A 25,183-nucleotide genomic window follows, 5' to 3' on the forward strand; every position below is an offset into this window, starting at 1 on the left:
TATATATATATATATATATATATATATATATATATATATATATATATATATATATATTGGACTTCATAATGTACACTAAGCAGGATTAGTTTAGCTTATTATATCCCTAGTAGTATTATACATTATAAACAAAACAGTGTTGTAGGTTGTTGCCACCCCATTTCTGTCTCTCTATTCAAATTCTCCTTTGCTATTTCGATTGAGAACTCTGTTCTCTATTCTCGCCCTTTCGGCAGCAAAACATAGCAGATGACTAGCAAGAGTTTCATCTGGCCCAGTCTCGATCTCAGCCTGGTCTTCATTCTGTAATACAAAATTATTACAGTTGGTTATTTCATTATGTATATACACACTTTTTCAATAAGGTTTTTAAGTGAACTTCTCTTATATTCATCTATTCAAGATTAAGAGGATTAAAACATAAAATGGAAAAACTGAAAACCCTAATGACTGTCAAAACCACTAATATTGGAAATGTTGCAGGGTCATTTTAATAAAGCACAGATGAAGTGTTATAGTACTGCTACTCGTATAATATAATTATGCCCCCACTTCGAAGAAGAGGGTGTATATTGCTTTGCACTTGTCGGTCCGTCGGTCCGTTGGTCCGTCGGTCCGTAGACCAAATGGTTTCCGAGTGATAACTAAAGTTCCCTAAGGCCTACGAACTTCAAACTTGGTATGGTGATTGGTCATGGCCAGTAGATGACCCCTATTGATTTTGGGGTCAAGGGGTCAAAGGTCAAGGTCACATTGACCTCTTAGGTAAAAACAGTTTCCGATCAATAACTAAAGAACCCTTAGGCCTAGGGACTTCAAACTTGATATGGTGATTGGTCATGATCAGTAGATGACCCCTATTTATTTTGGGGTCAAAGGTCAAGGTCACATTGACCTCTTAGGTAAAAACGGTTTCCGAGTGATAACTAAAGAACCCTTAGGCCTAGGAACTTCAAACTTGGTATGGTGATTGGTCATGACAAGCAGATGACCCCTATTGATTTCGGGGTTAAGGGCTCAAAGGTCAAGGTCACATTGACCTTGTAGGTAAAAAACAGTTTCCGATCAATAACTTAAGAACCCTTAGGCCTAGGAACTTCAAATTTGGTATGGGGATTGGTTATGACCAGCAGAGGACCCCTATTGATTTTTGGGTCAAGGGGTCAAAGGTCAAGGTCACATTGACCTTGTAGGTAAAAAGGGTTTCCGATCAATTAACTAAAGAATGCTTAGGCCTAGGAACTTCAAACTTTGTATGATTGTTGGTGGTGACAAGCAGATGACTCCTTTTGAATTTTGGGTCAAGTGGTCAAAGGTCAAGGTCACATTGACCTTGTTAGTAAAAACGGTTTCTGATCAATAATTAAAGAACGCTTAGACCTAGCAACTTCAAACTTGGTATAGTGATTGGTCATGACAAGCAGATGACCCCTATTGATTTTTGGTCAAAGGTCAAGGTCACATTGACCTTGTTGGTAAAAACGGTTTCCAATCAATAACTAAAGAACGCTTAGGCGTAGAAACTTCAAACTTGGTATGATAATCGGTCATGGCCAGCAGATGACCCCTATTGATTTTGGGGTCAAGGGGTTCAAGGTCAAGGTCACATTGACCTTTTAGGTAAAAACGGTTTCCGATCAATAACTAAAGAATGCTTAGGCCTAGGAACTTCAAACTTGGTATGATGATTGGTCACTACCAGTAGATGACCCCTATTGATTTTGGGGTCAAGGGGTCAATTTCATATTGACCCTGTACTTAATGAGGGTTTCTGACCAATAACTCAACAACTCAAGTTGCCTTGGTTGATATTTTTTTTTATATTGAACTAAAAATGCTTTTCGTAAACACATTTGAAGGTCTTATGTAATATAACAACTTGGCTGTTATTAATGAGGCCTACATGTTTCATAAAATTTATGCATATGTTATTTGGTAAGATTTGTAATAACTTCACACAACCTATGGGGTCACAATAATTATTACCTTGTGACTAGACATGACCAGAAGATACTAGATAACCCTTATTAATTGTTTGTTCACTGGGTCAGAAGTCATGCATAATAACCTGCTCACATGACTAATTGGCTGCTGATAGGGGGCATACATGTTTTACAAACATATCTTGTTATTGAATGTCTTAATTATCTCTTATTTTACTAATTGAATGTTTTTGAATTTCTTTTAACATGAATAGAAGTAGTATCCATACTATAAGTACAGATATTTTTGATTTATTCACAAGATTAAATTGTCTCAAATTTCTTCTTTCAGTTTAACTTCAGAATTATCTAAAATTAATCCCAAACAAAATTGTTTGACTTTTTAGATTCGCTGTTTAATGTGTATAATGAAATTGATTTTTAATGCATTTGGAATCACTTTAAAATATTAAGACGTTTATGTAATAGCTAAAATAAGGAAGACTAATGTACAGACCAATATAGAATGCTCAAATAAAATGGCAAACCTGAAGTTTCACTTATGTATAAATGATAAAATCTAGTCAGTTATCACTTAGTCTACATAAAATTTAATATGTTTATTTATCTTGAGATGTACTCATTGCATTATAACAGCATGTAAAACAACAAATTACTGCATCATCAAGAACTTTGTTAAAGACGTTTTCAGGAGTTTTCATACAGACATACAGGATAAATCAAAATTATTCAATAGAATTTCTTTAAACTTGGCATGTTGTTAGAATATTTAACAAAAACATTTTATAAATGTGAGAGTCACTGTTCTAGTTTTTGAGTTATCTGCCCCTGGATTTGACTTTTCGGCTTAATTCAAGAGCAGATAATTCACAAATAAGGTAAACAATACCTTATTGTTTTCTCATTTTCATTTAGTTACTTTTGTTCGATTCACTGTGCAAAATTTCAAGAACAATTAAAGAGCGGATTGGCTTTTCCCCCCCCACTTTCTTAATCTGTAGCATAATTTCTTAAAAATAAAAATGGCCTATCTTTAAAACACTTAAGTCCTTTTATTCAAACTGAAAAATTGTAACAGAAATAAGAAATTCTATTAAACAGTTTAAATTCTTCCTTTGTGTTTATTTATGAAAATTCCCAAAAATGTCCTTTAAAGTAGAAACAATTTGTAAACAAGATATGTTTGTAAAACATGTATGCCCCCTATCGGCAGCCAATTAGTCATGTGATCAGGTTATTATGTATGACTTCTGACCCAGTGAACAAACAATTAATAAGGGTTATTTAGTATCTACTGGTCATGACTAGTCACAAGGTAATAATTATTGTGACCCCATAGGTTGTGTGCAGCAATTTAAGTTATTACAAATCTTACCAAATAATATGTGCATAAATTTCATGAATCATGTAGGCCTCATTAATGACAGCCAAGTTGTAACATTACATAAGACCTTCAAATGTGTATACCAAAAGCATTTTTAGTTTAATATAAAAATATCAACCAAGGCAACTTGAGTTGTTGAGTTATTGGTCAGAAACCGTCATTAAGTACAAGGTCAATATGACATTGACCCCTTGACCCCAAAATCAGAAGGGATGACCAATCACTATACCAAGTTTGAAGTTCCTAGGCCTAATCAATCTTTAGTTATTGATCAGAAACCGTTTTTACCTACAAGGTCAATGTGACCTTGACCTTTGACCCCTTTACCCCAAAATTAAAAGTGGTCATCTGCTGGTCATGACCAATCACCATACCAAGTTTGAAGTTCCTAGGCCTAAGCGTTCTTTAGTTATTGATCAGAAACCTTTTTTACCTACATGGTCAATGTGACCTTGATCTTTGACCCCTTGACTCCAAAATCAATAGATGTCATCTGCTGGTCATGACCAATCACCATACCAATTTTGAAGTTTCTAGGCCTAAGCGTTCTTAAGTAATTGATTGGAAACCGTTTTCACCTACAAGGTCAATGTGACCTTGACCTTTGACCCCAAAATCAAAAGGGGTCATCTGCTGGTCATGACCAATCATCATACCAAGTTTGAAGTTTCTAGGCCTAAGCATTTTCAAGTTATTGATTTGAAACCGTTTTCACCTACAAGGTCAATGTGACCTTGACCTTTGACACCTTGACCCAAAAATCAATAGGGGTCATCTGCTGGTCATGACCAATCACCATACCTTGTTTGAAATTCCTAGGCCTAAGCGTTCTTTAGTTATTGATCGGAAACCGTCTTTACCTACATGGTCAATGTGACCTTGACCTTTGACCCCTTGACTCCAAAATCAATAGGGGTCATCTGCTGGTCATGACGAATCACCATACCAAGTTTGAAGTTCCTAGGCCTAAGCGTTCTTTAGTTATTGATCAGAAACCGTTTTTACCTACATGGTCAATGTGACCATGACCCTTGACCCCAAAATCAATAGGGGTCATCTGCTTGTCATGACCAATCACCATACTAAGTTTGAAGTTTCTAGGCCTAAGCATTCTCTAGTTATTGATCGGAAACCGTTTTTACCTACAAGGTCAATGTGACCTTGACCTTTGACCCCTTGATCCCAAAATCAATAGGGGTCATCTGCTGGTCATGACCAATCACCATACCAAGTTTGAAGTTCCTAGGCCTAAGCGTTCTTTAGTTATTGATCGAAAACTGTTTTTACTTACAAGGTCAATGTGACCTTGACCTTTGACCCCTTGACCCCAAAATCAATAGGGGTCATCTACTGGTCATGACCAATCACCATACCAAGTTTGAAGTTCCTAGGCCTAAGCGTTCTTCAGTTATCACTCGGAAACCATTTGGTCTATGGACCGACGGACCGACAAATGCAAAGCAATATACCCCCTCTTCTTTGAAGTGGGGGCATAAAACATTTAACCAATAAATATTTACATGTAGAGCCTTGACGAATGCTTGAATAGTGTAATAGTCAGCTCCTCCATGACCCATTAAAGGTGAAGCTACCATTGCATCCTCCGGAAAATGACTCGCTGATAACAAAACAAAAAGAATTAATGAGCCGTGTCACGACAAAACCAACATAGTGTGTTTGCGACCAGCATGGATCCAGACCAGCCTGTGCATCCGCGCAGTCTGATCAGGATCCATGCTGTTCGCTTATAAACCCTATTACAAGTAGGGAAACTGATAGCGAACAGCATGGATCCTGATCATCCGTGCAGTCTGGTCTGGATCCATGCTGGTCGCAAACGCACTATGTTGGTTTTGTTGTGATGCGGCTCTTTTCATTTTATAGCAAAAATAAGTGTATTATGAGTTCAAACCTAACCAGGGTCTTCCAAATAGAATTTGAAATTAAAATGTGTTTGGGAAGGTCCTTCCTTAGCACAATTATCCAGAGTGCTTTGATTATCTGTGACAGTTCAAATCCAACATGAACATTTCATTTTTTCAGAAAAAATTGCATCTTTATATTGTAAATACGGAATGTTTACATAACATGTGAACTCTCCCACTTTGAGCGGGAGACTCCTACTTGCTGCACCCAAATTTTAAAAGATTTATCTTAAAATAAGGGGTATTTTCATACATTAAAGAAATCTCCCTCTTTTTAATGTCAGAACTTTCTTTTTTGTTTATTGCACTTCATTATAACAGAAATTGATAACTGACAAAAACAGTATGGGTTACCTAAGTAATTGTAGTCTCTGGTTTAATCATGTTGATATAATTGTACAAGTTTGAAAGTAAACGTAATTGTGACTGTTATGTTTTAACAAGAGCTGTCGGTAGGACAGCACGCTCGACTATTCTAAGTGCTTGATAGTAAAAGAGCCTTGATAATGTTAAATTTTCTAAGTTTACAAAAGGGCTGATTTTTTCGGCGTAGCTGTATTAAAATGGATTTTGACCTAGATTTGTAACAAATGAAACTGTTAGTTACAAAATCTTCAGCTAAAAGAGGGTGTTTTTCATTGGTGGAAAGACTGGCTGTTATGAAATTTAAGGACAAATTCGTAATCTTTAGTTTACTTGTCTCTAAGAATAAAGTTGTATTAAAAATATTTATACAATCGTAAACTAAATATCACAATGTTATGACCAAAACAAAGATATATCAAAATACAAAAATATACAGTACATATGATTTCATGTACAATTTATTTTGTTGATAATATTAACAACAAACCCAACTTTTTGTTTTTCAGCCTTTACTTAAACATTCGATTACTACTCACTCGTACTTTATTTGCCGTAGCTTTTCTGTTTGCTATGAAAATGAACGATATTTTTGATCAACAAAAAGATTCTCCAGAGCTGATATGAATTGCAAAAATTAGTATATTTAAAATGCAACATTATCATAAAGAATCGCAAAACTTTAAGTATTATTTTTTGTGCGTAATAATAACAAATTAATTTATTCATAGTTATTCGGCGTTTGTTTACACCGGTAGGTAAATTTACCAAAATACACCCCAATTGACTACCTCAATCTGAAACTGTCTCACTTGATAATCAGTGTCATTGATGGGTTATACAAAATTGAGTTTAGTACTTATTATAAGATAAATAGATATATTTCTGTATATATGGAACAACATTTATATTTTACATTCCACATTTAAAGTACATTGTTAAATATAACCTGTGTAGGTGTACGACACGTAGCCATGCCAGTAGGCTTAACTAGTACCTCCACCTCATACCCCTAGTATATACAAAATACTAGTCAAGCTGTGCAATTTTTAATAGAAATCCTTTTTTTTTATAAAATACATAAGTATAACTTTTACTAGTAAGGTTATGTTTAACTTTTGATTTAAGTCTTCAATTATTCATTTTCATTGCCAGATAGATAAGAAGGCATTATAAATAGTATAGTTCAGAGTTGATATGTTCCATTGATTGTTTATTACAGTTTGCATTCTTTCATAAATAAAAGATATAAACAACAAAAGTTTTTGGTGTTATTATCATGACCTAATAATTGCAGCATTTTATGCACAGAAGTGCTTTAACAAAATGAAGGTCAGATACATATTTAAGTTAATGTTATTTAACAATAAAATTCAAGTTGTCAGCTGATTGTGGCCTTTGCAGTCTCTAAATTTGGTAGTGTGATTGGTTATTATCTGGTATTGACTTTGAAACCAGTAGTCAAAAGTCACGGTGACAAAAAAGCTTCTAGCATTTATAATAACATGACTAATTTGTTGACATTATAGGAGCATACATGTTTCAGCTAAGTTTAGACAACTGTCATAGATTATACTAGTAACCACCAAATATATTTCAATTTAGACATTTATATTGTTATAAAGTATAAATATCATTAATTTTGAAAATATTCTAAAGCTATGAGACATTTTGCACTGAATTTACGCCGATTATCTTTTTTAAAGATATTTCTTGTTTTTTATAAATTCATGTTATAGGCCTTAGAGAGAGTCTAATTATACAGTATTGGCTTGACTATTTGGAAGGTAATGTCACAAGGGTGTTTTATTGAGTATAATAATACTAATTACCTATGAATACATAAAATTGACAGAAAAAGTACAAAGGCTTGTTATTAAGATGTCTTATCAAGTAAATCACTGCTTTATTATTATGAATGCATAAAATTGTCCCAAAAAATGCACAAACCCTTCAGTTGTTATGGAGATAACAGCTTACAAGCAAAACTTTACCATGAATTTTTCAAGTTGAAAAAGGGAAAAAAAAATCAGCCGAAATGCAAGATAGAATTATGGATCTTTGTCAGTGACCTACAATTTTGACCCTAGATGCATATGTGAAGTTTTAAATAAATATCTTTAATAGTTATTGAGATATGTAAAACTTGCATGTAAACATTAACCAAGAGACTAAGTAGAAAAGGGGATATGAATCAGCCTTAATGCAAGATAGAGTTATGGAACTTGGTCAGTGACATACAATTATGACCCTCAAATTATGACCCTAAGTACATGTGTAAAGTTTCAAGTAAATATCTTTGAAGACCTTTAACCTTTAACCAAAATCTCTAAGTTTCAAAGGGGCAAATAATTCTGCAAATATTGCAGACAGAGTTATGCAATTTTGCAAAATGATGGACATTGTTACTATAAAAAAGTATTGTAAATTTCAATTGAATAATTCAAGCAATAATTGAGATATTTGACTTTACAAAAAAACTTTAACCAAAATTTCTAAGTTTCAAAGGGGCATAATTCTGTCAATATTGTAGGCAGAGTTATCCAACTTGTCAATCTGATGAACCTTGTTACTATAAATAAGTATTGTAAGTTTCAATTGAATATCTCAAGCAATAATTGAGATATTTGACTTTACAAAAACTTTAACCAAAATTTCTAAGTTAAAAAGGGGCATAATTCTGTCAATATTGTAGGCAGAGTTATCCAACTTGACAATCTGATGAACCTTATTACTATAAATAAGTATTGTAAGTTTCAATTGAATATCTCAAACAATAATTGAGATATTTGTCTTTACAAAAAACTTTAACCAAAATTTCTAAGTTAAAAAGGGGCATAATTCTGTCAATATTGTAGGTAGAGTTATTCAACTTGACAATCTGATGAACCTTGTTACTATAAATAAGTATTGTAAGTTTCAATTGAATATCTCAAGCAATAATTGAGATATTTGACTTTACAAAAAACTTTAACCAACGCAGACGCCGACGCGGACGCTGACGCCGACGCAGGGGCGACTACAATAGCTCTCATATTCTTCGAATAGTCGAGCTAAAAATGAAAGTATTACCTGATTTATGTGTCAGAAAATTGAAGACTTTAATTGGAGGTAAAGCTCCATCATTAACTGTAATTTCTCCCTACAAATATGAGACACAATTAAGTCATAAATTATAGCAAAGCATGTCACTACAGTGTTTTCAAATTATTAATTTCTGATCATAGGGGTACAAACTTAATTGACACTCAAATTCAATTGAACTTTATTTCTAGCTCAATTATTTAAATAGTGAGCATTATTTTGTTTATAGGCATCATTTAAGAGTTAAACTAATACTCTTTCCCCAACTGGTAATAATTCACCTGACTCATGATTTGCACTATCAAATTGATACAGAAATAATTACAATTCTTAATTTGCCCTGCATCAAATGAAATGAAATAAGTGTGTTTTTCTCTTTTTTTTTAAAGAAAAATAGTAACTGCTTGAGTTTGAATCTGGGACAAATTGTTCTTTTACCCTTAGTCAAACTGATATCAAGTAAAGTCTTATTTACCTTGTAAATATACATACATAATGTACTACCACAGGTAAATTCACATTGTTGATTTAAACGATTAGCATAATCAACAAAATGTAGGGAATATATTTATTTAGCTGTGAATTTTAATATGTCTGTCAACAACTCAACAGGTTTCAAAATAAAAGTGCCAATTCAAAGAAAACTGAAAAGATAAAGTTGGAAGTTGAGGCTGGCTGACATCATAAAAGCTACATGCAACATTAGTATTCTGAAGACAAAAAAAAACACTTTATGATATTTTCATACCTTGGTGCCATATATTTTAACTTCACGTTCACATATTTTACTTGTGAATGCCACCATTTGTAGTGTAGCCGTAGCACCGCCTTCAAACTGCATATTCACTACCTAATATACATAATAAAGAAGGTATCAGTGACATCTGATGACTAACTTTATAAGTCTTATTAGAGCATATAGAAAAAACAAGAATAGCAGTATGTAATAGCAGAATGAACAGGAAATCTGGTTAAACTAGAACACATGGTTCAGATGAAAATGGAATAAAATAATTTATATGTATACCCTAAAATAGTATGCTTACATGTATGGTCAGAACATCTTATTCTAATACAGGTACACTTCTATTACAGCAGTATGCCACCAGATTCATGCTTATTTTTGCAGAATTTGAAAATATATCTTAAAGTAAAATATTGTGAAGTGAACAAAGATAGTAATTTACATATTGCAAACGGCACTTACAATCCATGTAAAATACTAGACAGAGGTCAAAATATGCAAAAAAAGCCCTTACGGTGATAGTCATACAATAAAAATGTGATGATGAATTCAATAAAATCAGTTATTTAATCGCACATTACATGTTATTTACTTCTTGAATCTTTTTTCTTTTCTTAACATCTTAGAACATTTTTCTCCATGTTGATTTTCAAAATAATATTTTTGCTCTGCATCTAGAGCCATGCTGCAGCTGTGCTTTTAGACCAGCAATTATCAATGTATTGATAGAAATTCAAAACTCCCCAACCAGTTAGATCCTCAGAAGATTAAGTATCTCAGTGATATTGTGAGGGACCTTGGCCTTTTAATTTTGCCACAGTGAAAGACATGAATGGCCTTAACAGTTTATGTCATTTACAGGTCAAGGTCATTTTTCAAAATGTTAAACCTGTAAAATTATTTCATTTGTTCCAATATGAATTATATCAGTGCATATAAATACATGTAACTGATTTATGACAATTTTGAAAAAAAAGACACTTTTGCTCACAAATTGTCTCAATTTAGATATAATATAATTATACCATATAAATCCACTTAACTTTTAACCGCATGAGCATATTGCATATAAATGGCTGTTTTCATTGAAAAGCTACCTGTTACAAGTTCAATCTGCTATAAAACTATAAAAAAATGCTTCAACTTGGCACAAATGTTGACTGGACAATAGCCTTTGTAACAGCATGCTCAATCTTAAATTTCCTTTTAGCATGACAATAGGGGGATGTCTAAAAACTGCCAAAAATCACTATTTTGTGTTGTTTTTTTCAATCAAAACTGATTTCAAAGTGCTGCAACTTCTCAAAGCTTTTCGGCGGTGGTTACGCATTACCTTAAGATCAACCTGAGGCCATTTTTAGCCCCTCACAAGTCTAAAATTTCTTGTTTGGGACCTAAATATGGCATTTTTCTTCACTATTTGAGGCCTCAAAAAAAGAAGGGGGGGAGGGGAAAGCCAACAAAACATGCCTATATCCTTTTGACGGCCATAGCGTAATAAAACGTACCAAAAATCGACTTCTCAAAAGCCGGGCGCTATAGTCATAAGACGGCTATAACGTAATAAACCGGTATAAAATTTTAGCTTCCTGAAAGCCACTACTGTTTGTCGTAAGAAGGCCACCAAAATTTAGTTTTAAATGACTAAATTCTTGAAGTTTACCTTTTATTTATTTCATTCTGTTAAATGTTGTTCAAATAAAAAGACCAAATATGTTAATTGTATAGTGCCCTTTATTGACAGATACAGTAAATGTTTAGATATACTGTACACTTTTTAATTAATGTGGTAATCAAATCGATATCTAAATTAATTGAAGAAAATCTTCTAAATGGTATAGTATTTTAAAATGCATTTATTCATACACCAAACGGAGTTTCTGTAAGCAGTTCTCTTATTTGAAACAAAAATTAGTTGAACTTACAAAATTCACGTTGAAAAGCATAATATCAATCACCCTTCCTGAGAAAAATTGATTTTCATTGATTTTCAATAATTACGTTTTAAAACGTTGTGGACGTTTTACTCAACATGGTATTCTAATGGCCGTGGTATGAAAGGACGCAGGCAAGTCGTGAACAACAAAAAGGCTATATAGGTAAATAACGTAAAATTTACCGTTTTAAAACGTTCAGAACTTGTTTTAAATACATTATTCAGAAAACAAGGATTGTGAGTCTGTTTGAACGTAATATTAACAGTGTTATACGGTATGGCTTTGTAATATTTCGATTTTCATAAACACATTAAAAAAACCAGAATGTACGAAAACGAGGTTTATACGGGGTTGCATGAAACAAAATTCAAATTTTAAGCTGATTTACGCTACGGATTCTAGAAAGGTATATTTTTGATACTTTTAACTACGCTATGGACGTCTGTCGTAATTTAAGACTGGCTTTCAGAAATGTAAAAATTCGATACGTTTTCTTACGCTTTGGCCGTCCTATGGGTATAGCGGATGACAGTCGAAAGGATATAAGGTAATAGCTGTCAATCTGTCTATGACATAGACATTGAATACACATAGACATTGAGCTGTTAGTCTAAGGCATTATAAACACATAGACATTGAGCTATTAGTCTAAGGCATATCAATTAGACAGTAGTAATTCTTGATGATGAATTACAACAAAATAAATGCTTGTCAAAAACTTTTCAACCTTTTAAATGAACATTCAAAAATATCAAAAGACAATTTATCTTTAAAGCTTTATCTCACATATTTAATGGTGCTGAATATGAGCAATAATTACCTGATGTGACATGACATCATTATCATTGTCATATACACATTTACCATATGGTCCTTTTCTGAGAGCATCAGTTATATTCTCTATATCTACCACATCACATAATACACTTGCTGGCCAACCCTTGTGTCCCTGGAAATATACATATATTTATAATACTGCACATTTGTAACGTCGCTATTCATTGGATAATTGCGACATTTATATAATTTTGTATAAGCAACTGCTGTCATTTTATGAAGAAACCTCACTTTTTTTCTCCAAAAAAGATGCTTGCTGTAGTATAAATTCGGTACAAACATTTCTGACAGGTTATATTTCCGAATATAACAGGTGTTTGCAATATAACCCTAGCCCAGCAGCTCGGGTCATATTTCCAAACAACCATTTATAAAGGGCCATTAACCTGTCAAAAATATTTATAACTAATAATTTATACAACATCACACTATGAACTTGCTGGCCAACCCTCCTGTCCCTAAAAACACATATCATATATACAACAACACATAATACACATGCTGCCCAACCTGTGTATCCCTGTAAAACACATATCATATATACAACATAACATAATACACTTGCTGGCCAGCCCTTGTGCCCCTGTAGAACACATATCATATATATCATATCACTTTAATGTAAGAAACACCCTAAATTGTGTCAGTCTAAATACACATAGAAAATAAAAGAGCAATCACAAATGCTTACTTTGAATGCATTGTGCTTATTGGACTTACATAGTAATTATTATGTTACATATAATAGGACAAAATGAAGGATAATGATAAACTACAATATCATACCTGTTCAACCCTATTAAGATAAATTTTCTTGGCAGAATATGGACAAGATTTTTCAACACTTTCAGGACAATCTAAACATCTCTTTGTAGCTCCTACTGGCTGTAAAGTAAAATATTTATACAAATATCGTTATATATCATAATTAACAAGAGCACCGCTAGGCGGAGCATTATATGTCCAAAAATACTTTTTCTTTTAGTAAGGATGAAGCATTTGTAAGACATGGGAATTAAATACAGTATTACCTCCTTCAAAAAGCTATCCTCCTTTATAGCTGAAGAACATTCATGTATATATACTGTTGCTGTTTTCAAAGCACCACCATCAAGTTTTTATCTTGTAAGTAAAAATGAAAAGACGTCAGGGGTATAAAGCTGTTAATCCTATAAAATTTTACAGCTGTAGGTTGATTAATACTTGAATTATTGAGCAAAAACTGTTTCCAGTTCAAAGGTGATAGTGACCTTGATCTTTCACCTTGTGACCCCAAAATCAATAAAGGTCTTCTACCCAATATGGACAATCATCCTATGAAGTTTGAATACTGTGGGCCAAATGGAACTTAAGTTATGCTCCGGAAACCATTTTCAGTATTAAGCTAATAGTGACCTTGACCTTTGACCTTGTGACCCCAAAATCAATAGGGGTCTTCTACCCAATATGGACAATCATCCTATGAAGTTTGAATATGGGCAATCATCCTATGAAGTTTGAATACTGTGGGCCAAATGGAACTTAAGTTATGCTCCGGAAACCATTTTCAGTATTTAGCTAATAGTGACCTTGACCTTTGACCTTGTGACCCCAAAATCAATAGGGGTCTTCTACCCAATATGGGCAATCATCCTATGAAGTTTGAATACTGTGGGCCAAATGGAACTTAAGTTATGCTCCGGAAACCATTTTCAGTATTAAGGTAATAGTGACCTTGACCTTTGACCTTGTGACCCTTAAATCAATAGGGGTCTTCTACCCAATATGGACAATCATCCTATGAAGTTTGAATACTGTGGGTCAAATGGAACTTAAGTTATGCTCTGGAAACTATTTTCAGTATTTAGCTAATAGTGACTTTGACCTTGTGACCCCAAAATCAATAGGGGTCTTCTACCCAATATGGGCAATCATCCTATGAAGTTTGAATACTGTGGGCCAAATGGAACTTAAGTTATGCTCCGGAAACCAAATTGCTAACGGACGGACGGACAGACGGACACCAGGGGGTATAACATAATATGCCCGATATTCTTTCGGGCATATAAAAATCATGTATAAGTAAATTAAATAGAAGTGCACTAGACAATGCTATACATCATAATCATATATAAGCTTTAGATCTTGTGGTTTGTGAGAAGCAGAATTTTAAAGGTATTTCCTTTATGACACTGTTTTATGTAAAAACAAATGCTTAAAGGTGGAGAGTCAATTTTGACATCAGTGTCCAGATTTGTATAAACTTGATAGAAATCTACTTTATTACATACCAAATATATAAGCTAAAGCCTATGGGTAAAGAATTTTTTCTAGTATGCCTACATAAGACTATAAAAAATCAAACAATCCTGATTGCAAGGTCCAGGGATCTTTTTATTTTGACAAAAATGGTAGAGGTGCACTAGACAATGTTGCTTTCTAATATTTAATTTCTAAGCCTATTGGTTAAGCCTATTGGTTTTGGAGCAAAACATTTTTAAAGTTCACATTTTAAGTCATTCCTTATGGTTGTGACCAAAAATATTTGATGAATCAGACCTATCTGAACACCTTCAACAGAGCTTCATGCAAGTAAAAGATGACTGATGACCTGACATATAAGCTCACTTCTGAGCTGCATAGGCTTATTATTACTAGCACTAAGATTTAAAACATTGGATTCAAAGGCTAAATCAATAATTGTTTTGACCGCCTCCGTGGTCGAGGGGTTAGAGTCGATGACTCCTAATCCAGTTACCTCTCTGGCGTGGGTTCGATCCCCAGGAGATGCTTTGGTAGTTTGGCACGGAGGAAGGTAGTCTAGTACTGGTGTAACTCTCCAGGAACGATGGTTAGGAAACTACCAGTCTATATGACTGAAATACTGTTGGGAAAAGGCGTAAAATGAAACAAACAAACAATAATTGTTTTTGTGGTATTCAAGACAAAATATCTGTAGTGCTACCTAAAAGCATGAAATGACCTTTTTCATTATACCTGATCAGCTTTATGAAAATGACTGAGGTTTCCAAATGATGATACTTTACTACACTTCTTGGACATCCAGTAGGAAATTAGGTCAACATCATGGCAACACTTGGCAAGGAGAGAAAATGAGCTATCTTCCTCTTTGTGCCAGTTACCACGTACAAAAGAATGGGCAAAATGGTAATAGCCAACCTATGATAAAATATACTTCAACTAAAATGAGGCAAAAATGTCTACTTCAATGACAAAACATAACATAGAGAAGATATAAGGGTTACAAAGCAACACTTACAGAACTATAATAATCTGCAATAAGGGCAAATAATGAAAGGGTTGCTTTGATATCCCTGAATGCAATACTAAGTTTAAATAACAGAAATAGCTAAAGGCTCTGTTTCACAATACAGTACAATATGGAATTACACTCTTTGTGAGATATGAAATTTATATCTAAATCACGCAGCCTATATTGAATATTTCTGGCATTAGGATAATTTTGTACAGTATTAATTCAATAATTATGTACATATGTAATAAACACAATTGAACATTTGTAAAATTTCTAAAAGTAAAAGCTCACAAAAAGGTAAAATTGTACCAAAAACACAGAACCTTCCTACTTCAGTTATTTAAACTAATTGTGATGTCATATGTTACTATTGGTGCGCATGTCTACCTTATCTCCTTCATGGAAATGACTGAGGTTTCCAAATGAGGAAACTCGTTGGCATGGTTTCCCCCTCATCCAGTATGTAAGTAGGTCAATGTCATGGCAACACTTTGCCAGTAGTGAGAAAGAACTATCTGCCTCCTTGTGCCAATTTCCTCTCACGTAAGAATGTGCAAAATGCCAAAAACCTACCTATATTTCATCAAAGTTGATAAGGTGATATTTCAATTATACTTATAAACACATAATGTAATGTTATAGAAAGGACTAATGCAATAAATATTGTGATTTCTTAATATTTTTTCTACAAATTAATACACGCTCCTAATAAAAGTTGGTATATTATTTACAAGAATTCAGCAAAATCTTAAAAATAACACACTTTCAAAAGTGTGCTTTCAATTTTCCAACATACTTTATGATAAATTAATTTGCAGTTAGTGTAGGGAAATACTTCTGAAAAAAATTCTAAAAACATAGCCAAAGGCCTTCAACTTGTTGTACATTATTATTAAATTTCATGCATGAACAAGCACCTGGGTAGAACCATCAATGTTCCTTTAGCTAGCTGGATAGCTTCCTCACATGACCTGTGATTTCAATCAACATTCATTAGTAGCTATTTCTAAAACTATTTTTTTTTAAATTAATACAGCAAAGAAAGACTTACAGGTTCTGTATGACTAATGTTGACAACTTCACCAATCTCACCACTATCAATTATTTCTTTCACTTTTTTCACCCATGGAATGTACCTCATTACATGGCACACAGATAAGATAACGTTATTTTCTTTCACTGCAGACACGATTTCCCTACAATCTTCCTCAGTAACCTGTAATAGAATTCAATTAATTTACTTTAATGAAACTGCTATATTTCTGTTAAAAATAACAATACTTATTGATATCAAATTTCATTTTTTAATATGTAATGTAAATGTTCCTTAATTAATTAATAACTTCCCAAATGACCATTAAAGAGTCACAGGGTGATAAAAATACGCAACCTGACCAGGAGTTGAACCCAGGACCACTTGGTACTGTTTTACAGATCTACTGACTGACCTACATGGTCACTTATGTGCATTTTCTGTCCTAATTAGTGAATAGTACTATACTGTGACATACTACCCAACAAATGAAATTGCCCTTCAATTTCTAGTGTATAAAGTATACTTTGTAATGACCGTAAGGCTGTGCAATAACTCTGGTGCAATGCCAATGATTCATATGATCATAAATACAAATCAAACATAGACTTACAGCCATAGGTTTTTCAAGTAGAATATGATAACCCTTCTTGGCAAAGGCAATAGCTGGTTCCTGAATAGAATATAACATATATGAATAAATTTTATATCATATATCAAAGAGCCTGTAACATGATTTTTGTGGAGTATGTAAAATAAAATGACAATTATTTAAGTTGTGTATGTTTTTTAATCAAAGGGCATTATACATATTTCAAACAAACTAAACAGTAATTACTCACATTGTGTGAATCATATGACAATTACCCACATTGTGCATGTTTTTTTTTAAATTTTTGAATATTTCAAACAAAATGTAATAATTCAAATTTTGTAAGTTTTATAACAAACAACAAAAACACATTTAGTATGTGTTTTAAAAAGAGACACATTCTCTAGAAACACATTTGTGTTTTGTATATCAAACCAGAGTTGGACATTTTCAATTTTGCCATTTTTGGAATTCTTTTAGGTTTCCAGTTCTGATCATTTTTTAACCAAATGGAAACCATTTAATTTCTATATGTATGCAATTAAAAATAATATAAGAATATCAAGGTCAAAATCTTACTTTGTGAAGTCTGTCTGGAGTACAAATAATCACACTGTCTGCAAACTTGTCACGTTCAACTGCCTCCTTCCAATCTAAAATATAACAAACAAACATTCACAGAAACTGTTAAATATTCAAGAATGAGTGCCTGTAAATATTTATCTGAGTTTTTTTGTATATTAATAATATTAAATATGCAAATAATTGTACATAAATATGATGAAATCTGTAAAGCTATAATGTGCTATCTGTAATTATTAGAATGCATATTCATAAAACTTGTACCTAAGTACCTAAATTGACAAAGTATTGATTCTTATGACATAAAATCTGGCAAAATTATTTGTCTATTTATGGCATGTGCATGTAATCAGCATGCCTATTATAATTTTGAGGTCTCACGCCCTCCAAATACATTTGTAATGTACATTGTATATCATTTGTCACATGACATAGTCTCACATTGTAAACTGTGGTATAACCTGGTGTTGTTTTCCCGGCCTTACCCAATGTAACACTAACTCTAAACATTGTCTAACATTTATTATCACTTTAATGATTATCAATTTATTCTTTTTCTTTTTCTTTGTTCAAATTTAAGACGGAGAATCAAAAATGACAAACCTTTGAAGACATTTTCTGGTGGAATTTTGTGCAGTTCGGCCTCATAATCTCTGTGGTAATCTCTTGGTTCACAAACACCAACAATCTATAATATAAACAATACAGTTTACATGTTAAGCAACATTTACACTTACTAAGACAAGATGCAATACGTAAAATATAAAAGCTATCTTTAAATTTATAGCTGCAAAACGAAGAACCCCCCAACCCCCAATGTCCCTTATATGAAATTCAAACATATTATTTTAGTTGTGCAATGTATTTCAAAGCTTAAACTAAATGAGTACTTATGGCTACAGAGAGTTTTTAGTCAATTTAGAATATGACATTTAACATTGCTTATCTGTATGACAATATTTAATATAATACATGTATACATTATTCCTATAAATAAACATAACAAGTATTGCTTTGACCTATCAGTAAAATTGTTAAAAAAACATTAATTATTTGCTATGAAGATCCACCTAATTTGTATCTGACAAATTAAATTTTTTCAATAAAATTTATGCCTCTAGATTTGCTTTGTGACAAAATTTGTAAATTATGTCACATTTTGCTTAGATCATTCAAATTTTCATCTGGATACCTGCCACCTTAACATTTTTTTTCTTAAGCAACCACTGGATTTTGTTTTTGTTTATTTGTTGTTGTTTTCTTACAATGCATCTAAATAACAGAATATAAACATATCCAAATGCTGTTAATTAACTACTTCTTTTCTTTATCATGAAGGCTGAAATATGGATTTATTATTCATAAATTTATTACTTTTAAGAGTTCCTATTATATACCTTTAATTGTTTAGGAAACACAACAGCATAATAAGGGTATCCATGTCCACGTTGTCCTGCCCCAACAATTATTGCTGTTTTGGGCGTTCCAGATCCAATTTCTTGTTCCTCTTCTTGTTTATCCATGTCCTTCCTGTGTTTTGTAGGTTGATCTGGTTCACTTTGTGCACTGTAGGTATTTGCTTTACTTTGTTTGCCTCCCTTTTTAATCAAAGAAGAATATCATTTCAATCAACAAAACATTCATCTGAATACTGAAAAAAACAAAAACATTTAAAGCAGCATCAATCCAGGTTTTTTGAGAATTTTATATAGACTTTAAAAAGTTATTTTATAAGTTATTGAGTAAAAAAATGTTAGCTCTACAAATTAACCTGGTCTGATGTATAAGAATTATCTGCAAAATAAGCAGACAAAATTTCTTACTAAATAAATCATAGGATGGAATTTTGTGATAAAAATACAGACAAGTTTCATCATTAATTCTTCATGATATATTCAAACTTTAACCATTGTTGTATACATTTCTTAAATGTTAGTATATTTTTGTTAAGTCTAAATTTTGAAGGTTTGTTTTACTAAGCTCATTCAGTGACACATTCAGTGTGACACTTTAAAGTTGACAATTATCTAGACAATTATTATTTAAGAAATAATATATCCCAAACAGTGATTTTATCGCTCAATAACATCACTGTTTGGAGTTTGGATGCGAGCAATTCTATTGTAGCCTGAGTGATATAAAATCACCGATTTGGATGTATTAATTTTTCGCATCAAAACGACAAAACCGGAGTTAAATAGCCAATATACACCTTTCAGACCGATGTTATTTCGATTCTAACATGATTAAATAAGGAAGATCACTAAAGTTATTTTTTCAATCGGAAATATCTTCCGGTTCTGATTTTCGTATAACGCTGTTTGATTTCGCACCCTACTGCTGCGAAGATATAGAAATTATTAAACAAAAGATTTAATAAGAAAAAAACGGACTGGCACCGTTTTGTTAAATTATTTATCAACTGATATGAGTAAATGTATGTGAGATATCATTTCAGTATTGTATGAAAAGAAAACATTAATATAAGAACTGAAAATATAAATAATAATGCTTTTTATTGTTGCTTTAAAAGGCCTTGTAAACTATATAATCAAGGGTGAAAACATAACAGCCACATATACAAGTAGTCCCTAACCAGTCTTTATTAGCAGTTTTACACCGTTTTTTTTCCTTCTTTGTCTATAGTGACAAAATCACGTGGAGTATTAGAATTAGATTCTAACACGTTACATCAACAAATATATGCTGCCGTTAATGATATTAACCTATATTGCGCCTGATTTGTTTCCATACTTATTTTCAGCATGTCACATTTTTTGTGGTTATGTCATGTGTATAATGATTACGTCAAATGTCTTAATATAGAATGTCAAACTGAGATTTTATTGCATAATAACACATACTTTCCATTCTTCTATGTTCAATGGGGAAAAATGCAGGTCATGTTAGAATAAAGAATATCACACTGAGGAGAAGCAGTTGTACAGCAAAACACCATCTTATTAAACTCATCAAAATTTTAGACAATTTGACAGTAACATTAAACTTGAACTTGTTCTTTTCTATTGGAATTGAACCAGGACTATACATGCATGTACAATAAAATTGTCACAGGGTGAGTAAAATGTACAGCCTTAACGGGATTTGAACCCGGGACCCTCAGAATATCGTTCCGCAACTCTACCGACTGAGCTATCCTGCTGCTTACACATCTTCTCCCCTAATTAATGAACAGTTCTGAACCGTGAGATACTCCCCTGCTATAGTGAAATTCGTCCTCGAATTTCACAGAGTTACAGAGCAATGTAAATTAAACTCTGAGCTATATCAGTCACGGCCCCACGTTGGGCGCCAAATGTCACAGGGTGAGAAAAATGTGCAGCCTGACTGGGACTCGAACCAGGGACCATTGGAATACCGTTCAGCAGCTCTAGCGACTGAGCTATCCGGCCGCTTACACATCTTCTCCCCTAATTAATGAACAGTTCTGAACCGTGACAAAATTAAATGTACACATTCATGTATGTTTATAGTTCCTGACATAAATTGGTCCATGAGCATGAAAGAATGCGTTGCTTTAATATAAAACTGAGTAAAATATAATCCTAAAATAACACTAAAACTTACCATTGGTGTAAAAATAATTTTTCCTCTATTAGAAACAGTAGAAAAACTGACTGGCCAAGCGATAAATATCCGGTTTCTATATCTTCTATTGATTACTGGATAATTATTGACCTATTTAACACAACTTTATTTGTATGCAAGTATAACTACACTTTTATCTTACAATGACATTTACTGAAACATGTCTATTTTTAATGTTTTACTCAATGTTGACGGAAGCGTCATTTTTGACAGCTGGCGGGTCGGTGTTATAGTACAAACATAATATTTGCACATAGGCATGAGGCCACTAAATATTAAGTCTTAACAGGATGTACGGTTATTTAATATAACATTGTACATGCATATCTTAATTCTCTGAATTTGAATTTGGAAGGGGGAGGGGGTGGGATCAGTAAAATGAAAATAGGTAAGAATTGCTATCTTGATAGCAATTAAACTTAAAAGTTTAACTTTAATTAAGTAAACTTATTAGTTTAACCAGCGGTTAAAACATCGTATTCATGATTAAATCATATTTTATCTATCATACATAGAATCTTATTAATTATGAACTAGGAAAGAAAAGACTTGACTTACCGATTTCTGTAATGAAAAGATAGTCTATGAACTCAGATGACCTAATTAATTCATTCAGGTGGCCGGGCTATCATTATCTACACATCCTAAACGAGATATGCTTGTTTTGTTTGTACATTCTCAATTGTGACCTCAGGAATTTCTATACAGTACAAAGATAAACATCAACAAAAAAATCAAAAACAACAACAAAAAAACTATAAATACGGAAGAGCATAAGTGCCAGCCCAACATCGAACGGAAGACATAAGTGCTAGGTGTATGTTTTTTATTAACTCGAAATTTCGAGTTACTTACTCGAAATTTCGACTTAATTATCTCGAAATTCCGAGTTACTTAACTCGAAATTTCGACTTACTAACTCGAGTTACTTATCTCGAAATTTCGAGTTAATAAGTCGAAATTTCGGGTATGTTACTCGAAATTTCGAGTTAAGTATCTCGAAATTTCGAGCATGTAACTCGAAATTTCGAGTAAGTCAATCGAAATTTCGAGATAAGTAAGTCGAAATTTTGAGTTAGTAAGTCGAACTTTCGAGTTAGTAAGTCCAAATTTCGAGATAAGTAAGTCGAAATCTCGAGTAAGTAACTCGAAATTTCGAGTTAATAATTCGAAATTTCGAGGTAATATAAAACATACACCTGGTACTAATGCTCCTCCGTATATAAAGCTACAAAGGGATAAACATTTACATAACAACGATATGGACATGAGCATTTTCATTTTTGCGACGGACGCGCCCTCAGGCGCGTTCAGAGCTAAGTCATCTACACATGGGATTTCGTCGGCTACAATCGCGCAAAGTGTCCTAAACCGATTAACAGCCCAAGAAATAGTACATGAATTTGATCCTTCAAAACTCCCATACTTTGTCGGGATATCTTAAAATCTTCCATATTTAGCCTTTTCAATTTCAAATTAAGTTATCCAAGTTAAAATATGAACGCATATTATTGATAAAAACGTTGTAGTCCCGTAGTATTATTGCGAAATATGCAAATTACTGCCGAAATGATTTACTGCTGTCGAAAAAGTAAGACAGCAAATTATACTACAATAAAGGTGTAAGCTCTGAGTTCCAAGACATTATTAGTAGGAAATAACTATTTCTACATTATACAAAACATTATTATTAATAAATCAAAAGTTTTTCGTGACTGTAGGATAACTTGCGCATTAATAAAAGAAGAACTATTTTCGTGACTCATACCGCGGGTTTAGCTGAATATTCAGCAGTTATTAATAAATTAGATAGTATAATTATCTATTTTTGAAAATGCATGTAAGAAGAGAGTTTTTCAACACTTTACCACCATGTATAGTCTTTCATGGTAAGGAAGTTGTAATATCAGTTCTACTTCCGATTCTTGTGGTTTGTTTACATATTTTTCTAGGTCACGATATGAGTTAACCTTCGCTATTCTAAAAATAGATTCTGCTTCACTGTGCTGATTTTTGGACAGGCGATTAGGGAGTACACATTATACATGTAATAAACCAGCGGATTTCATGCAATACTTTTAGAAATTCTATACAATTGTAAGAAGCAAACAAGTTGAAAATGGAATTAAGTGTGAAATTGAAAAGGACAACTAAACACTGTAGTGCTTAAGTGACATTTAAATTAAAATAAAAACGATGTGCTCTGGCCTCTACATCTTTACCTTGTAAATAAAAAAAATCTAAAAAAATACACTATTAAATAAATTGCTGATGATTTTTACCAAATACATTTTTAATGAGACATATCCAAGAGAAATAAAAATACAAATGACTTATAATTTATTGTCTATATGCCCACTATGATATAACACGAAGCAATTCTAAATAACATTCTCAAATGTATAATTTATTATGCTTGAAGTTTATTTGCATGGTTTTATTTTAGAAATATTTCGTTGACAGTATTTTTTTCTATTTACATATCATTTCTTGGAATAAATCGATAAGGACACTGATTTACAAGTTTGACCAGAGTTTTCAGGCATAAATTTCATTCTGTATTTAAGTGCTTGAAAGTTAAAAATCTGAATTATATCAGTTTGGGACACAAAATATATTGCTCTACAAATCTCGAACTTGTATAGAACAAATTTTCTCTGTTATATATTTTGTGTTTTGTTTTTGTTTTGTTTTTTCTAAAAAAAAAGCCTTAATGTCTCTCCGGTTGCATGTCCGTCGCATTCAGTGCTGCAGCACTTTGATTTAGAATATTATAAATTGTCACCAGGACGCTTGCGTACATAATCCATGACGTTATATTGAAGAGATATTTTTCGCTTTTATAGAATATAAATGTTTATTTTTACACCTAAAATATTTTTAAATACCATACAAATATATATGTTTTGAATGTAAATTAAAATATAGAACATAAATATATTTACACAATTGACATAACGCCGGAGAAGAGATTGCTCCGCCCGCTGATTCACGTGACACGGTCATTCAGAATCTTATACTGTCATGCCACTTATGTGACTAATGAATTTATCTTATATTAATTTGGTATATATAAAATTTAATAAGTTTATTTCATTTATTGATATGCGTTTACCATTTTTCATATTCATGCATGTATATATTTGTTGTATATGAATATGAGCTGTATATGCTTAATTCAAAATAAAATATATGTTCTGTTCTGTATAAAATTTTAATGCTTTTATTGAATAGTTCAATGTTTTATGATATTTAAAAAAAGTAACAAATAACTGTATTCACTCATTAATGATGAATAAAACGTTTGGCAAAGATCTTGTTATATTTCTCGCTGACTTCAAGGAAGATGTTACTGACAAAATATCATTTCAGTTTACAAATTCAAAGATAGTTAAAATTGATGTAGCGGAACATATAAAAGTAAAATTATATCATTTCATTTCATTTCTTTAATTGGCAAATCGGCAATATAAATGCCTTTGACCATTTACACTATACTAAATATGGTCAAGACATACAGTTTACATAAAAGTTACACAAAAAACTACACATTTAATCTTTAAGTAATAAATAATCAGCAAATATCAAACATTAAGAAATTTTAAACACACAAATGAAATAAATTCTACGAATCAATGAAACAGTAACATTTACAAATTTTCTGGGTTTTTATGTGCAAAATCACTTACATGTAATGCATTTGTGTATAAAATTGTCAAAATTAAATGAGAAAATTGCCCTTGCGTAACTTTGTTGTAAGATTTATGATTATATGAACATTAGATATTTTCTTGATAAACGCAATATATTATTTACTTCAAAATAAGTTTTTCCCATACCTCGGCTTAAAATTAAAACCGTGGCCAGATGTAATATTTGTTGCATATTTTCTC

The 25,183-nt window shown here is 32.3% G+C and overlaps 1 protein-coding gene across 3 annotated transcripts; it reads right to left on the reverse strand.

Annotated features, from left to right (window-relative positions):
* Window positions 1-40: 40 nt before the first annotated feature.
* On the reverse strand, window positions 41-21,964 carry LOC132729169 (putative oxidoreductase YteT). Of its 3 annotated transcripts, none has more exons than XM_060714922.1 (13): window positions 21,849-21,964; window positions 19,079-19,279; window positions 18,285-18,369; window positions 17,679-17,752; window positions 17,121-17,180; window positions 16,526-16,690; window positions 15,862-16,047; window positions 13,005-13,103; window positions 12,202-12,330; window positions 9,448-9,549; window positions 8,688-8,757; window positions 4,848-4,945; window positions 41-303 (listed from the first exon to the last, which is right to left on the reverse strand). In XM_060714922.1, the coding sequence occupies exons 2-13, from the start codon at window positions 19,202-19,204 to the stop codon at window positions 172-174; spliced, it is 1,326 nt and encodes a 441-aa protein (XP_060570905.1). In that variant the 5' UTR covers window positions 19,205-19,279; window positions 21,849-21,964; the 3' UTR covers window positions 41-171. The 3 variants fall into 3 exon arrangements, with proteins under 3 accessions (XP_060570905.1, XP_060570904.1, XP_060570901.1); XM_060714921.1 differs by lacking the exons at window positions 15,862-16,047; window positions 21,849-21,964 and adding exons at window positions 15,195-15,377; window positions 21,270-21,532; XM_060714918.1 differs by lacking the exon at window positions 21,849-21,964 and adding an exon at window positions 21,270-21,532.
* Window positions 21,965-25,183: the final 3,219 nt, after the last annotated feature.

The sequence above is a fragment of the Ruditapes philippinarum genome, unplaced genomic scaffold, assembly GCF_026571515.1.
Source record: "Ruditapes philippinarum isolate M1 unplaced genomic scaffold, ASM2657151v2 ctg1020_1_1_1_1, whole genome shotgun sequence".
Classification (NCBI taxonomy): Eukaryota; Metazoa; Mollusca; class Bivalvia; order Venerida; family Veneridae; genus Ruditapes; species Ruditapes philippinarum.